At 41.0% G+C, this 16139-nt stretch overlaps 2 protein-coding genes across 7 annotated transcripts; both read left to right on the forward strand.

Moving 5' to 3' along the window:
• The first annotated feature begins 304 nt into the window (after positions 1–304).
• Positions 305–5358, forward strand: LOC115749314 (ALBINO3-like protein 1, chloroplastic). Of its 3 annotated transcripts, XM_048281339.1 has the most exons (12): positions 305–342; positions 395–798; positions 1446–1556; positions 1788–1862; positions 1975–2035; positions 2304–2377; positions 2462–2566; positions 2842–2949; positions 3723–3826; positions 3989–4195; positions 4295–4661; positions 4775–5358. In XM_048281339.1, exons 2-11 carry the CDS (start codon positions 445–447, stop codon positions 4635–4637), a joined length of 1542 nt encoding a protein of 513 aa, XP_048137296.1. In that variant the 5' UTR covers positions 305–342; positions 395–444; the 3' UTR covers positions 4638–4661; positions 4775–5358. The 3 variants fall into 3 exon arrangements, with proteins under 3 accessions (XP_048137296.1, XP_030541927.1, XP_030541929.1); XM_030686067.2 differs by lacking the exon at positions 305–342 and having other exon boundaries at positions 349–798; positions 4782–5358; XM_030686069.2 differs by lacking the exon at positions 305–342 and having other exon boundaries at positions 349–798; positions 4821–5358.
• Positions 5359–11373: 6015 nt separating this feature from the next.
• Positions 11374–15521, forward strand: LOC115749402 (ultraviolet-B receptor UVR8). Of its 4 annotated transcripts, none has more exons than XM_030686210.2 (7): positions 11374–11804; positions 12633–12668; positions 12776–13056; positions 13153–13502; positions 13593–13994; positions 14450–14834; positions 15040–15521. In XM_030686210.2, exons 3-7 carry the CDS (start codon positions 12832–12834, stop codon positions 15280–15282), a joined length of 1605 nt encoding a protein of 534 aa, XP_030542070.1. In that variant the 5' UTR covers positions 11374–11804; positions 12633–12668; positions 12776–12831; the 3' UTR covers positions 15283–15521. The 4 variants fall into 4 exon arrangements, with proteins under 4 accessions (XP_030542070.1, XP_030542072.1, XP_030542073.1 ...); XM_030686212.2 differs by having other exon boundaries at positions 11374–11764; XM_030686213.2 differs by having other exon boundaries at positions 11374–11760.
• Positions 15522–16139: the final 618 nt, after the last annotated feature.

A 16139-nucleotide genomic window follows, 5' to 3' on the forward strand; every position in this document is an offset into this window, starting at 1 on the left:
TAAAATTTGTTGAGCGCGTTGTAATTGGCGGAACTTGGTTAGATATTTTTAAAAGCGGCAACACCCCATTTTTTTTTTTTTTGGCTTCAATTTCCTCATTTCATATTTCAAATATTTTCGAAATGATTATCATTCACTACACTTAAATCGATTTTAAAAAAGACAATTGAATTCGAACCCCACAAAAAATGGAAAAGACAAAACAAAAAAAGGGAAAAAAATAGTTTTATGGATTCCACTATATTTTTAAGAAAATAAAAAAGAAAACAAAGCGGTCCTACCCAGAATCTTGGAATCATTACCATCAGCATCTTCCACTTCGCAGCCTCCCCGCTACGACAAACGCTCGCACTAAAGAAATGCCACAAAACCCTCTCGCCACCTAAAACCTCTCTCTCTCTCTCTCTCTCTCTCTTCGCCATCACCGACCTTCGGTCCCCAACCATGTCCCATTCTCTCACCGTCGCCGCGTCAAACCCCGTCCTCTCCCCCTTCCCTCGCTCCTCCGCCGCCGCGAGCCCTCTCCTCCGCCGCTCGCTCTTCGGCGCTCCCTCGTCTCCCCAGCCACCCCCGCTCCTTCGCGGCACGCGCTGCGTCGCCCGCCTAGGGTTCAATCCCGACCCCGAGAGCGCGGAGGTTTTCGTCAAGGAGCTCTTCGGCAGGGCCGAGGGCTTGCTCTACACGATCGCCGATGCTGCCGTCTCGTCCTCCTCCGATGCCGTCACGAGCACTACGGTCCCCAAGCAGGACGGCGATTGGCTCTCCGGCATCTCCAATTACATGGAGAGCGTTCTCAAGGTGTGCGGAATCGACCTTTGGAGCTAATTTCAGCAGATTGTGGTCTTTTGCTACTGTTCCTTTTAAGAGCGATTAGCCTGTGATTGATTGGCCGATGTTGAAACTCTTGCTGGAAGGGGGGGAGTTTCTGTTGAAGCATTGTTTTGAGGATGGTGAATTGTGGATTTAAAAAGGGAGCATGAATGACTGGATAAGTATTGTTGAATGATGGATCGTACGGATGGAAAACGAACAAGTTATGCTGCTAATCTTGAGATTTCTTATGACTTTTTGGAGTGTTATTACTTTGGAATGTCTAATCTCAGTCTTGGATAACATCTCTTCCCCCAAACAGTTCTTTTGCCCAGTCCCTAGCTCATCTGCAGTTGTGCTCTGAAACTATTCGCTCAGGAATTGCTATGCCCAGGTTGCGCCAGTTATGATCATTAAGTAGGAAGAATCTATCTCTAGATTATTCTATGTTGTGCCATGCAAGAAACTTCCACGGATAATGCCTCGCTGAACCTAATTGTTACTGTCAAACTATATATCGTGTTGCGTAATTTTACGCAACTTGTTTAAGTTGTGTGCTGTATGACGTTTTTTATACATGGCCAATGATTGCTTATGGCTATATTAAATGTTTGTCTCTTATGTCTCAATTTCAGGTCCTAAAGGATGGGCTTTCTACATTGCACGTACCATATGCATATGGATTTGCAATTATTCTCCTGACAGTACTTGTCAAGGCTGCTACATTTCCGTTGACAAAGAAACAGGTTTTCTTTTATTTAACTAATGAGTGGTTAGAGGAAGAATATTTGTATATTGCATCCCTTATCTCGTATATAGTGTTCTTTGCAACTGCAGCATCTTGCGGTTCCTATCACATCATTGGTTTTTTTAGCCCATATGTGGTCGGTACTGTAAATGCCTCTGCCACATCTATTTGTGGCATTTTTTTTTTTAGGCACAGCACTGTAAATGAGTATTTGAAATTGTTTGCTCAGGTAGAATCAGCTATGGCAATGCGCTCTCTGCAACCACAGATAAAAGCTATTCAGGAACGATATGCAGGTGATCAGGTGGGAGTTTTATTCTTCTTTCATCACTTTTTCAGGGTTCCCTCAAAGCTATGGCCTCTTATTTATGTATTCAATCTTTAATTGACGTTTATTCTTCAATGTGTACCTACAGGAGAGAATTCAACTTGAAACTGCTCGATTGTATAAACTAGCTGGAATAAATCCACTAGCAGGTGAATTACTATAGCAACACTGGTAATCTGTTCTAAAGAGATGGTAGATATTTCATGCTGGTCATCTGTTATAGTTTGTTATTTGAAGAAACAAAGAATATGGCTCTCTTTAGCTTCAGATAGATTGCTCATGCTGTATGATTTTGGTCTTAGTTTTTACTGGACCTAATAAGGAGTAAGATTAGCGAGGGAGGCGGATTTATTTAGTTTAATCATCTTTCATCTTTTATATTCTTTATCATTTTAATGTTTTTCATATTTCTCCAAGGTTGCTTGCCTACACTTGCCACTATACCAGTGTGGATTGGGCTTTATAGGGCTCTTTCAAACGTGGCAGACGAGGTAGGGATGCTATTTATTTAAGGTCAATTTGGCAGTTGCTTTCGTATTCTGTTTAACTGATGGCATACTCCATTGAATAATAAGGGACTCCTTACAGAAGGTTTCTTCTGGATACCTTCCTTGGCTGGACCAACAACAATTGCAGCTCGACAAAACGGAAGTGGCATCTCTTGGCTTTTTCCTTTTGTAGTAAGTGATGCGCATCTTACATAGCAACCTTGTCCTTTATGACTAATTACTAGAAAGCTTATATATATATAGTTCAGTTTTGACAGTATTTCTGTAGAAACTTTACAATTCAGCTGCAGAAATTATGTTGACTAGCATGCTATGAGGAAACTGGAAGTTGCATCATGTCCTTGTTCATGCCTTAAATTCTTGCCGTTATGCTCTAGATATAGGTGCTGCCACATCTTCCATGAATTGGATGTATTTATGTCTTTACTGCTTAAATTTCATTGCAGGATGGTCATCCACCCCTTGGATGGTCAGATACACTGGCATACCTTGTCTTGCCCGTGTTGCTGGTTTTTACTCAGTACATGTCTGTCCAAATCATGCGGTCATCTCAGGTTAGTCATTTAGTTGGTCACTTCATTCGATGTAAGTTGATATGTGAAGCACAATGGCACAAGACATTTTCTTCTTTCATTTGTTGTTCTTGTATGCTTTCATGAAAAGCTCTCCTTATGTTGACATGGATGATACACGTGCCTGCTAGACCATTGATCACATAATGCAGCAAACCAAGATGTCCTTGTTGCATGGATCGGGGAGTGTTTAAGTCTACATCCAAGGACATAGTGCATCATATAATGCAACAAAGTAAGATGTCCTTGCTGCATGGATTGATGAAGGTCTATATCTCAGACGTGAATCTTTCAATCCTTTCAACAGATAGACTCCCTCGTTCCAAATCCCTCCCTCACTCCCCCAACCGCCCCGTCCCCCCCCTCCCCCGCCCCAAAAAATATATATATTCAAAAAAAAAAAAAATCCTTCTTCCCCCCTCTTGAACTTACACACACACAGTCAGACATCACTTTCATTAGCACATACAATCTTGATTCATACATTATGGGCTGTAGACTTTTGCTGAATGTCTTCAACAGTTTTTGTCATGTCTTGCTTTTCTGTGCAGTCTTTTTGCATTTGCACTGGTGCACTAAATCTGCCTGCTATTCCTCTATGCATAATAAATTGGAGCAGGTGACCATATGTCCAGTAAGAATTTAGGAATGGCTCTGGGAATAGATAATTAATAGGTCTGTTGGCTATGTTTTGACAGTTTGCAAGTGAGTAGTTTAACATGACAATGGGATTGACTCTTTTTGATGATTGGCAGAGCAATGATCCAAGCTTGAAGAGTTCCCAAGCAATAACAAAATTCCTACCTCTAATGATTGGATATTTTTCCCTTTCTGTTCCCTCTGGCCTAAGCCTTTATTGGTGAGTGCATTGTGATGATCTTCTGAGTTGTGATTATAATCAATATTCTCTCGAAGCCTGTTTCCTTGCTATAATTTTCTGCGTTGCTTTCTGTGACTATTTATTCAGCCAAGGATCGCTTTCTATCTTTTTTTTTTTTTTTTCATGTGCATCAATTTGCAGGCTGACAAACAACATTTTGAGCACTGCACAACAAGTATGGCTTCAAAAGTTTGGTGGTGCTGAAAATCCGCTCAAACAATCTGGCAGCAACAACACAATTAAACTAGATGAAACTCGAAATCAGAAGAGTGCATCTGAGTTTATCTCTACCAAGAAGGTTCAAGAAAAGGAAAATTTGACTGTGGAAGGACCCCGCCCTGGTGAAAGGTTGCAGTTTTTGGTTTCTGTGGGACTTACTGCTCATTAATGAATATACTGGAGTCAATTCTAGATTGCCTGACTTTCTATTTGTTTGCTCTTCGCCAGGTTCAAGCAAATAAAGGAGCAAGAGGAGAGGAGGCGGCGGGAGAGAGAACAGCAAAAGAAAGATGCAAAACTGGCTGTTAAAGAAATTCCAGTGGCAGATGAAAGGCATGAAAAAGAAACTAGTGTGCAGGAGGTAAATAATGAGACTAGACCACCATTGGTGGATAAGAGCACTGAAGAACCTCAGTATGCGAATAGGACTTATCATTCGTCAAATGGTGGAGCAGTCGTCAATGGCAACCTTTCGAGTCCTGAACTGCAGGAAGACAAGAATGCATCACCTGCTAGGTCAGATAAAGGTGCTGTTGTCACAAATAATGATGTCGAAAGGAGTGATAACTAGAATGTAGATGAAATCATGGCGAAGGTAATGATACCTTAAATTGTAGAATTGTTCATCCTTTTACTCATTTCCGACATGCTGTTTGATGACCTACATGGCCGATTTGATTATATGACTGAACATGGTCTAAATTACAGGAAGCAGTCAAAGCATCCGAGTTGCATAAGTTCCTCAATGACACAGACACGACAATAAAAGAGGAGTTGAGGAAAAGAAGACATGTAGCGGTAAATGTATCGACTCTTGCTTGAGGACACAGACATAAGGAGAGGAGCCGGTGTGAAGGCAAAGAAGCCATGTACGAACTAGTAATACCACTAAGTCCAGGAGACCGGGATACTCTTGTCTTGGACTGATGAGGAAAAACATGAAGCCCCTTGACGTAGCATACTGGCTCGAAGATGACTTCTCGTTAATTGCACTTGTGACAGCCTCTTCTGTGAAGTTCTCATTAACATATTTGGGCCTTGTGCAGATATAACAAGAGCCTGAGTGAAAGATATGCATGTGTGATGCTGACACCTAAGAGATTTTTCCTCCCTTCTTCTACTCCGTCCTGAAGAGTAATTAGGGCCAATTCAGTCATGTTTTCATGTTCAGTAGACTTTCCCAAGTGAGAGGGTGTACCCTCTGTATTCTTTGTACAAAAGCAGGTTGTGACCGGTATGTATTCTAACTTAATGAGAATTGAGGCTGGAAGTTTTGAGCTCATTGAACAAAATTTAGGAGATTAAGGCTCCATTTGTTTTGTGGAAACGAATGATTTGAAAAATATTTTTCTAAAAATGATTACTTATAGCTCTTATAAAAATGACTGGAAAGAAAAATACTTTCATCGTTTAAGAAAATATTAGGCACAAATTATTATTGGTAATGAAATATTTTTTATTGGCTAACTTTTTCAAGAGATGGAGGCGATTTTTTTTAAAAAAATATTTTTAAAAATATTTATTTTTTGTGAAATAAATAAAGTCTAAGTAAATGTTAAACAACCTTGAGAGGGTATCATTGCGGTCCGGGTCTTGTGCGTTGGGAGTTCTTTCCTTAACAATGTCCCCTAGACTAAGACAGTTTAAAATGATCACCCATCTTTCAATTAACACCAAGTTCCTTCTTTTAGCAGAAATGGTTCGTCTTCTTCTCCAAGACATGCAGAATAACATTGACCTGCCAACCGTACAAAACTCCTAATGCTTGCTTTAGCAGAAAACCGGGTAATGTTCGGTCGTCCTGTTCCTTTTCTTAATTTTTTTCCTAAGGTTATGAGTGCAGTGCCGTGGCGTGTACGTAGAGTGTCATCTCAATCCTTGGAAAAGGAATTTTCCGAAAACGTGATCATATCAAAACGGGAATAGAGAAAAGTGGCATATTCCAACACTCTTTCTTCGTCCCAATCAATTCGCTTTTTGTCGAAGCTTTTTTTTAATAACGACGAAAGCTCGATCACTGTCGTTCTATTCCTCCCCAAAGTACACGAGATGGGTATAGGAAGCCTCGCATCGAGAATGATTCCGAGGATTGAAGCGCCGGAGTTCGCAAGCGCGCAGAATCAAGTTCTATTTCCCCCAGGTGAATATAGAAAGAGTGTGCCCGTATGCGTCTTGGGACCATGAGACAGCAATATGCAGAGGCCAGCCAGCTCCACGCAGACACGACAACGTAAGGATGCGTGTAGTTTAACCTTAAGACATTTAAGACCTCCATGGCAATCATTTTGGTTCTTTGATCTGTTCCCTATAACAAAAAAAGATGAGAATCATGTTTGGTGGCATAAAGGATTTTCTGATTCTATTCTCGAAAAAAATTTTGGAGTAAAAATAAGAGCAAAAAAAAATTTAATTCTAAAAAAAAGAATCACTTTTTAGAATCACAAAACAGAATGATGTTTCATATCTCTCACTTTTTTCCTTTCAGTTCTTTGGTCACTTTTTCCTTGATCTAAAACAGAACGAGGTCTCATTTTCAAAGACAAATATATGCGACAATAAAAATAAAAATAAAATAAAATAAAATGGAAAATTTTCTAAAAAACCAGAAAATTTTCAGAAAATCTCTAAAAATAGAATAAGCTTATATTAGGCTAGATTGACCACATTTTCATAAATTTGGGCTTAGATTTCTTAGATTTCATAGACTTTTTTTCTTTTTAGGAAAATCATAAACATTTTTTAAATTAAACCCGAACCACATTTTTCTAAGCATTAGGGCTTCGTTAGAGTTTTATGATGCGATTTATCAATGCCATGATTCCTTGATTGTGCACTTGATTTTATTGGTTGTGATTTGCGTAGGTTTATGTATTTTAGACGTAGTCCAGTTTTAGAAAATTTTGGAAGAAGACAAAAATAAGCAATGTGAACACTAGCAAGCTCTCGTTCTTAAGTTTTGGATGAATTAAGATCGAGAACCAAAAACGCACACCAATGCAGGGCGGTGCAATGCATTTTCCTTGCAAAAACGAGGATGTCGCTCGTGTCGGTTGTTCACTCGCTCAAGAGAGTTAGATGAAACCCCGCTATATATGGCGGAAATGACTTGTAATGATTCTTGATATTTCTTTTTATATGTCAATATGCGATATGTTATATAAGTGAATCAATATGAACTAATCTTCGATTAATTCGAAATGTATGATGAAATTTCATAAGTAACTATACAATTATTTTACGTAAATGACAAAAATTGGGAAAAATAATTATTTTTAGGAACAGAAATTATGTGCGATTACCAAACGCGTTTCTGTTCCAAGAACATAAATTTTATACGGTTACCAAACGCGTTCCGATTATTTAAAACTCATCCAGGGAACAAAATCAGAAAAAGTCATTTTAATCGGAATCACTCTTTTGGAACAGAATGGTTGCCATGCGGGTCCTTACAAGTTGAAGTTGTTTGCATTTTGACCCAAAAAAAAAAAAAATTGTCTTCCTTCGTTTTCGGTGCATCTCGAAATAATAACAAGAATAACAATAATAATAATAATAATAACGTTACTTGCTGTGTTATCCATAAGCTCTGCAACAGCTCCGAATTCTGGAGTTGCCTTGCCCCCCTGGACGTGACAACCCGTGAAGAAAGCTCGATCGGCTGATCAAAGTCCTTACATCTTCGTATGGTTTGACGATTCCGACTGAGTCTTACGTTGCTTATTCAGCCTTACATTATCTCATGGCGTACATCCCTTGTCTTCATGGGTGGAAACGTTCTTATTCCTCTAACAACAAGCAGAAATTTTTCTTGGGCTGATCATGCAAGCAAAAGTGAGAAGAAATAGCGAGCAAAGGTCTCGTTGAAGAACCGTGATGAAAAAATTGCATTTTTTTCTCTTCCAATTTTGGTAATTTTCGTGTTAGAAAGTCCAATCCCAAAAGCTTAACCCGATAGACGAAACGAGACCACACGAATATAACGAATATTTAGAAGCGACACGGGGCAATACTTTGGCATCCCGGCCGCATGTCTTACGATTTCCAATTTCCAATATCTTATGATGCAACCCCTATTGGAGGAGGACCATAGAAAGTGGATCCACAATAGACAAGAGCCTCGTACACAGCCGTTCGAGGGTCGACTTCACAAGTGATTTCTTAATCCATTTCCTTAGTCGCAGCATCGACCCTAATTATCCATTTCCATTGTCCAAATACAAATCTTAATCATTGACGAGGAAAGGAAACTCGGACACTGGCCCCGCCGCAAGTGCCTTTCCGTTTCACGATCCAAAAAACGAGTCAAGAGTTGCGCACTTTGTACCTTAATGTGTCTGCTCGAAGAGAAAACAAAAATGGCAGACAGAACCGCAGCGAAAATTTATTTAAAAAGAAAAAACACCTCTTAATTAAGCTGCTGGTCATATAAGCAAAGACATAATTGCCTGGCGCCTCACGCTAATTACAGCACACTAAGCTTATCAGCATGCCTAATAATTGAGCTGGACAATGGACAATTTCCGGTCACGTTTCTTGTTTTTCTCCCAAAAATCTCAATTACCGGGCTTAATATCTTCCCTTGAACGACTTATTAAGTGGAGCTCTTCCACAATGATTTTGTCTTCTTGTCTTTTTGGGTTAATGATGCAAATGGTCTCTGGAATTTGCCCGGACATGTAATGTGACCCCCGAACGTTTAATTTGTTTAGTGTGGTCTATACACTTTAACCCAATGTACAATGCCGTCCTTGAACTTTTAGTTTGTTCAACGTGATCCCTGAACTTTTTGTAAATGTTCAAACGAGTCCCCATAAGAAAACAACCAATGTCGTCCTCCCATTAATTTGAGCTCGGGAACGACATTGGATATTTTCATATAATCCGGGGATTAGTTTGAATGTGTGCTAAAAGTTCGGGGACCGTATCGAACAAATTAAAAATTCAAGAATCATATCGAATAAATTTCAAATTCAGGAATTGAGTTGCATATTAAATTACAATTCAAAAACCATTTGTGTCATTTTCCTATTTTTTAACCCGAGGGTTGGCATCAATGAAAGTGTCGTGCTTGTTTCGACATTCGCTTCCTTTCTGAGGAGCACATGTCTGCCCAAACAGACTGTCGAGCAAAGAATTCAGAGAGTCGATCAATCATAAGTTTCGATACCTTCCTTTTTCCCAGACAGAAGATCCTGGCCAGATTGTCTATCTGGTGACTGGTGCGGTGCATGCCACGATGGGATGATTGTGTGTTCCTCAGACGAGACCATGTTGTTTCCTCGGCTAGGGGCAATCCACCAGATTTAGCATGTGAAGAGTTTTCTCATAAAGGAAACAAAATCATCTAAGGCGGTCCGTAGCAAGATTTGCACGCCCGACTTCGACACTGTAAAAGGGCGAGCGGTATCGAGTTTGATTGCGAGCGTTCTACATTTCATGTGACGAGTTCCGATGGTTCGGTTAATGTAAAGTACGTTATTATATATGCCCGTGTACTTAAAGGTTCTACGTACGAAAGAGTGTTAAGATTCGAAACACATTCTCTGCCGTTCTCCGACGGGGTGTAAGATTTCAGATTCGCTTTCGCGGGTTTTCGGTGCATGGGGGACGAAGACATTTTGATTGATCGGGACGTGTTTAGAGTAATGCGTTGCGGTCGAAATTTCAACTTCTCTTCTGCTCGCTCTATTTATGGAGGAATATCTTAACAGGTACACCAGAAGTTTAGTGCAGCGAGAGATCGAGAGTGCTTTGACAGTACGAAAGATGCAGTTGACATGTGAAAGCTTAGCTATTATGCTTTTCTTGTATTCCATCATCTTGAATGTTGTAAACTTTGCTTGATTGAGTAAATTTTCAGAACCCTCTGTGCGAAGACATCTCTCTCTGGAAAGCTTGAATAAAGCCTCTTAACAAACAGCCGAGCAGGATAGAGGGAGCTCTTAGATTGCTCCATATACTTTCCTACTTTCTTCTTTCTTTTTCCTCTGTTTTGGAATATCCCGTTAGGCGCATGATCGGTGCACCAAATTATTTTACACGTCACTGTCGAACGATCGCCATATAAAGGACTCCGCTACGCGACCAACTCCAGACACACGCGCACATCACCTATCGAATCGTGAAATCGGGCCACTTATTTTTCTCCATCGGAGGTGAAGGTTAATGATAATTAATATCTTTTCGACGTGTCTAGTGGCCCGAAAAGATATCGAGCGCAAGCCAAGAACCCCGGTAAAAACTTACTAGTTCCTAAGTGCAATTAATTGTAGTTGTCTAGCTGTGTCAAGAGGGTTTGAGGACAACCAGCCGAAGAGGGATTTGCGTCGAATTGAATGTGGAGCAGTCATTTCCTTGGAGGATTAGCGACCCTGGATTTGCTAATTATGCTTAATGGGCAGAGATTGATGAAAGCATGTTTTGTCTAGTGGTAATGATATATTCGATTTCGTGCCATTCCGGAATCATGGGATTACCAAGTACATTTGTTTGGTTTTTTAAAATGGGTATTACATGAGAAAGTATTATCGTTTTTTTTTTTTTTGTGGTTATGTGGAATTTTCACTTTAATTGTCGGTGCGGGCATTTCGTAAATTGGTCTTGTAGGAGTTTAGGGTTGATGATGTTATTGGGATCGATTTTTTTTTTTTAAATTGCAAAAGATAAAGTATCATTTTTTTTAAAATTGTAAAAGTTACGGTTAAACGATTCATTACCATTTTTCAAGAGTGCGTTCGTTTCGCGAAAAACAAAAGATTTAAACAATATGTATTTAGAGATAATTAGAAATTTCATTTGAAAATACTGTTGATTTTATGCATCTTTCCAGATTGCGTGCAAATCTTTCTTTGATTGTGCATGTCTTGATTCTTCTATAAGACTCATAAATAAGTCGATGTATACATCAAAGATACAAGAATTTATACAATGGACATTCCCGCATTATTGTTTTCCTTCGATCTTAACTCACACTCGGTATTCCTCAAACAGTGATCGCTCTATTCCGACCGTTCCGGCTGTGTCACCACACAGTCTTGATCTCGTTACGGTTGTGTCATCACACCGTGCTGATCTCGTCATTCATTGAAATGTCTTTCTTTCGATGCGTGGCCTTTTTTCGAATTACGAATTAAGTTTAATTCACCACGTTACTTTAGAAATCTGTCCTTTTTTTTTCCTAACCCCACATGATTATGATTCATTGATCAGAGTTACCATAAGCTTTATTTAAGAAAAACGGGGAAGCGAAGGGGGTGGTAACAAGGCAGGAGCATAAACAAATATAAAGAGAGGAGACGCTCGGCATCCAAGAGAGAGACACCTCATCGCTTTAGAAAAACGTTTTGTTAGACACACACCCACAAAAGACTTCACCTCCTCTTTCTCTCTCTCTCTCTCTCACCGTCGTCATCTTTCTCAATCGCACACGAGTAAAAAGCTATCGATTGTTCATCCCGATTTCAATCGGAGAGAAACGAACGGAATCCCAATCCTCTCTTCTTCATAATTCGACTGATATCGCGAGACGCGACTGATCCTCTGTTTTTCTTCTTTTTTTCACTCTCTTTTTGTTTTTTCTGTCAAATTTGGAGCGAGGACCTCGAATTCACTCGCAGCTGATCAGATGCGAACGTGGCCTCTGTGGATGAATCGTTGTCCTAATTCCCGATCTTGAAATCGGTCCAGTTCTGTCTGTATGTGAGAATTGTTATCCGCGGATGATCCACTCGTTCAACAAGTATAATTTTTTTTTTCCCTTTCTGTCTCTGTTTTTGGCCGACGTAACCTCTTGCATGATCGAGTCTGCTTTTTCGTTTTCGTTGATCGGATTGATGATGTGGTGATGGTTTGCTGTAGAAAGATCGGATTTTTGGTTCATCTGTTCGTGAATATCTCCTCTGAGTCTGAGTCTGGTTTTCGGGATGCAAAATTTGGTTTTCTTTTGATGAAATTTTTTGTTTTGTTTCTTTTGATGGCACTTGGTTTTGTGGTTCCTGGGATTCAGTTGAGATTGCGTGCGCAGGAGTTTGTGTTTTTCTCGGCTGACATGAGAATCTTTTCCTTCTGTGGGGTTGTTTAAGGCAATATAGAATATCCTTGGAATGGAAGATTAGCATTTTTTCTTCCCAAGTTTTCGTCTTTTGGTGTGCCGAAATTTCCTCCTGTTATTTTGGCCAGGACATGGTCAATGTTTTGCCACTGGAGTCTATTTTGCTTCATCAGCATTTTTATTCTGCACCTTCTTTGTTGGATGTTTGTGGAAGTTCCCCTCTCAACCAAGCATGATCTGCTCTTCATTTCGATCGAGGTCATACATAACGTATGCTTCACGGGTCGTGCAATTTGTTCAACTCTTTATGTGCTTGGATTGCTTTCTTTGTTCTTCGTTTTTTCATGTCCAATCTCTACTGATTTGGTGATGTCTCGCTGTGTTAGTTTCAGTTGTCTTGATTGCCGTTTGATCAGCCCTCTCATGGAAGTGGATATAGTCTTTCAACTTAATTTTTCTCGTACATTGATGTGCTCTCATGATTTGAAGTTTTACAATGACGTGCTCTGTTTGTAGGTTTCAAACTTGAAGGTTGTCGATACATATATCGAGGTAGCTGTATTTGCCGAAATTCTATCCTGTATAAGTTTGTACTTCTTCTGGGAAATCTCCTGTCAAGGGGATGCTGACATATGCACATTGCTTTTTGAATGCTCCAGCATTTTGAAAATCTCTACGTTCACAAAGCCTGGCACTGCCTCATTTAGCAGTGCCCATGGATGCCACCGCAAGTGAAAGCCAAGCTATACAGTACCACGAGATATCTGACCAGCCAGTGGCTGCAATTGTGGCATCTCCTATTCGGACATTTCAACGCCAAACACGGCATTGCTTTGGGGACACTATCCCCGGAGAATTCCCATTGGCTGCTAGTCCATCTATCGTTCTTCATGTCCTAACATCATGTAATTTCACTCCACAAGATCTCGCCAAGTTAGAGGCAAGTCGTCCCGGTTCTCTTCATTATTCATGCGGATGTGACTTGAGATGCTAGAATTGGTGTTGCTGCTTGATGATTTTGTTGTACGTTTTGCAGGCAACCTGTTCCTTCTTCAGGCAACCTGCAAATTTCGATCCTGACCGAGAATTGTCAGTGACAGAGATTGCTGCTCTGGACATGTGTCAGAAGAGAGCTATCTTTAAGCCAATGACACCTGAAGAGCGACAAGGTTTAAAGAGAAAATGCGGGGGTTCCTGGAAACTAGTTCTTGGTTTCTTGCTTGCTGGGGAGATATGTTGCAGGAGGGAGAAGTCGCAGGCCATAGCTGGGCCTGGTCATAGTATTGCTGTAACATCTGAAGGAGCGGTGTACACATTTGGCTCGAACATCAATGGGCAATTGGGACATGGCACCACCGAAGAGGAATCACGGCCTCGGCTAATCAGGTTAATGACTTAACAGTCACTGTTGCTCTGCGAGAAAAATGAAAGAGAAATTGGGTGTGTGAAAAGTTAATGGAAGCTCGTGTGTTACAGATCCCTTCAAGGCGTCCGAATTATCCAGGCAGCTGCAGGAGCAGGCAGGACAATGCTGATTAGCGATGCGGGTCAGGTTTATGCCTTTGGGAAGGACTCATTCGGCGAAGCAGAATGGGGGGGCCAAGGATCTAATCTTGTCACAACACCACAGCTAGTCGAGTCGTTGAAAGGCATCTTCGTGGTTCAAGCTGCAATTGGAAATTTCTTCACGGCCGTGTTATCTAGAGAAGGCAGGGTTTACACATTCTGTTGGGGAACTGATGGTAAACTTGGACACCACACTGAGCCAAATGATGTGGAGCCCCGCCCTTTATTGGGTGCTCTGGAGAATGTACCAGTGGTGCAAATAGCCGCGGGATATTGCTACCTTCTTGCATTGGCTTTTGAGCCTAGTGGCATGTGAGTTTCCATCAAGTATTTTCTAGGTTTCTATTGTGACTGACCAATAGAAATACCCCACCGCTCCACCTTTGCAGCTCCTTCCTGCCTTTGACTCTTCATCAGCATCTTAAATTTAGATGTAGCTCGCATTGCATGTGAGCCATCAAACTAGGAAGTATGGAAGATCCTACCGATGCAAGTTCCTGGCTAATATTGGAGAATGTCGACCATAATGAATAGGCTTACACTTTCTTTATTCTATCAGTACTGAAGTACTCTGTCACTTTAACCTTGTTCCCCCAAACTTCTTTGATTTGAGCATGGTTTGACTTGGGAAACTATATTCCTGGTGGTATTAAGTACACCCAGATCCCAATGTTTGCCGCTTCCAAGCACCGCCATACCGATTGTTTTTGTGATCTTTCCTTAACGATCTCTGAGCCATGCAACTTTTTTTTGGCTGAACATTTCAGGTCAGTGTACTCCGTTGGGTGTGGCTTGGGCGGAAAGCTTGGACACGGTGCAAAGACTGACGAGAAGTACCCTCGCTTGGTCGAACAGTTTCGGCGTTTGAATGTTCAACCCATGGTGGTCGCAGCTGGAGCTTGGCATGCCGCGGTGGTTGGGCGGGATGGACAGGTCTGCACCTGGGGATGGGGCCGTTATGGTTGCTTGGGACATGGAGATGAAGAGTGCGAATTGGCCCCTAAGGTCGTGGAATCACTGAACAATATCAAGGCAGTTCATGTTGCAACAGGGGATTATACAACATTTGTGGTGTCCGAAGCAGGTGAAGTTTATTCATTTGGCTGCGGAGAATCTGCTAGCCTTGGGCACGTTGCCCTCGTCGATGGACAGGTCTGGTCTTTCACTTCACCATATTCCCTGGTGTTTTTAAGTGACTGCTTGTCGTTTCATTTCAGCTTCTCTTTCTCTCGACGAAAAATTGCAAGCGAAAATGCCCGTGAACTAACAGCACTTTTTTTCGGGCAACCAAAGGAACACGCATACGAGTTTTGGGTGTGGACATTCCTTTAACATTGACCGTGAGGTCGTTTTGCAGGGAAATCGGCACACGAACGTGTTGAGCCCCGCGCTCGTGACATCGCTGAAGCAGGTCAACGAGAGGATTGTACAGATTAGCCTAACTAACTCTATTTACTGGAACGCGCACACGTTTGCACTCACTGAATCGGGAAAGCTCTACGCTTTCGGAGCAGGAGACAAGGGGCAGCTGGGCATAGGCCCCATCGCCAACCAGACCGAAAAGCAAAATCCCGAGCGGGTCGAGATAGACCTAAGTTAAGAAACGAACTGATTTCCCGTTGACATTCTTTAGCACCATTTGTGCATATCTTCCTGTGTACATAGGTCCTTAGTCTTTTTAATCAGGGGTAGGTGGGGACTATGCAAATACTGACTTGATTTTATTGGGAGAAGAAAAAAAATGGACTGATGTTTTAGGGTGTCTGTCTCCAATTGTGAATAGTTCAGTTGGATGCAAAGATTTGTCAAGTTTCATTCAAATGGATTGATGAATTTGATTTAATGTCATCTTCATATGTCATTAAAGCTGTGACTGCTGGATCCACTGGGATCCAAGTCTCGACTGGGTCCCTCGACGTGACCTGCGATTGGCCCAGAGCTTCACGTGGGACTGTTGTAAAAAGGAAAGCAAGAATGAACGGCCCCCCCCCCTTTTTTTTTTTTTTTTTGTGATTAGGGCAAAGTGGGGGCACAGCGCCTTTCCTCGTTCGACGCTGTTACCACATGTTCATTGATAGTCGCTAGGTAGGCCATAGTGGAAACCAAGGAGGGAAAGAAAACAGATAGAGGGGATGAAAATTGGTAAAAACTGAACGGGTACCCTCAATCCGGCATAATTCCTGCAAAAGCCTTCAACTACGAATGCTCATGCTCATTTTTGTCCAAAATAAAATTCCCAACCTTAGGTCCAGTTATGACCCAAAAAAAAAAAAAACCTTAGATCCAGTTTGAACTCTTCTCTATCTAACAAAAAAATAAAAATCTCAACTTTAAGAGCAGTCTCAAATTTATCCCAATTTTTTTTTATCTAAAAAAAATATTACCAATTTTTATTATAATCTCAAATCTATCTTCATTAGCCCTCTACCCAAAAATTACTGATTAGTCATCTCTAAT

This window comes from Rhodamnia argentea, chromosome 6 (genome assembly GCF_020921035.1).
Source record: "Rhodamnia argentea isolate NSW1041297 chromosome 6, ASM2092103v1, whole genome shotgun sequence".
Classification (NCBI taxonomy): Eukaryota; Viridiplantae; Streptophyta; class Magnoliopsida; order Myrtales; family Myrtaceae; genus Rhodamnia; species Rhodamnia argentea.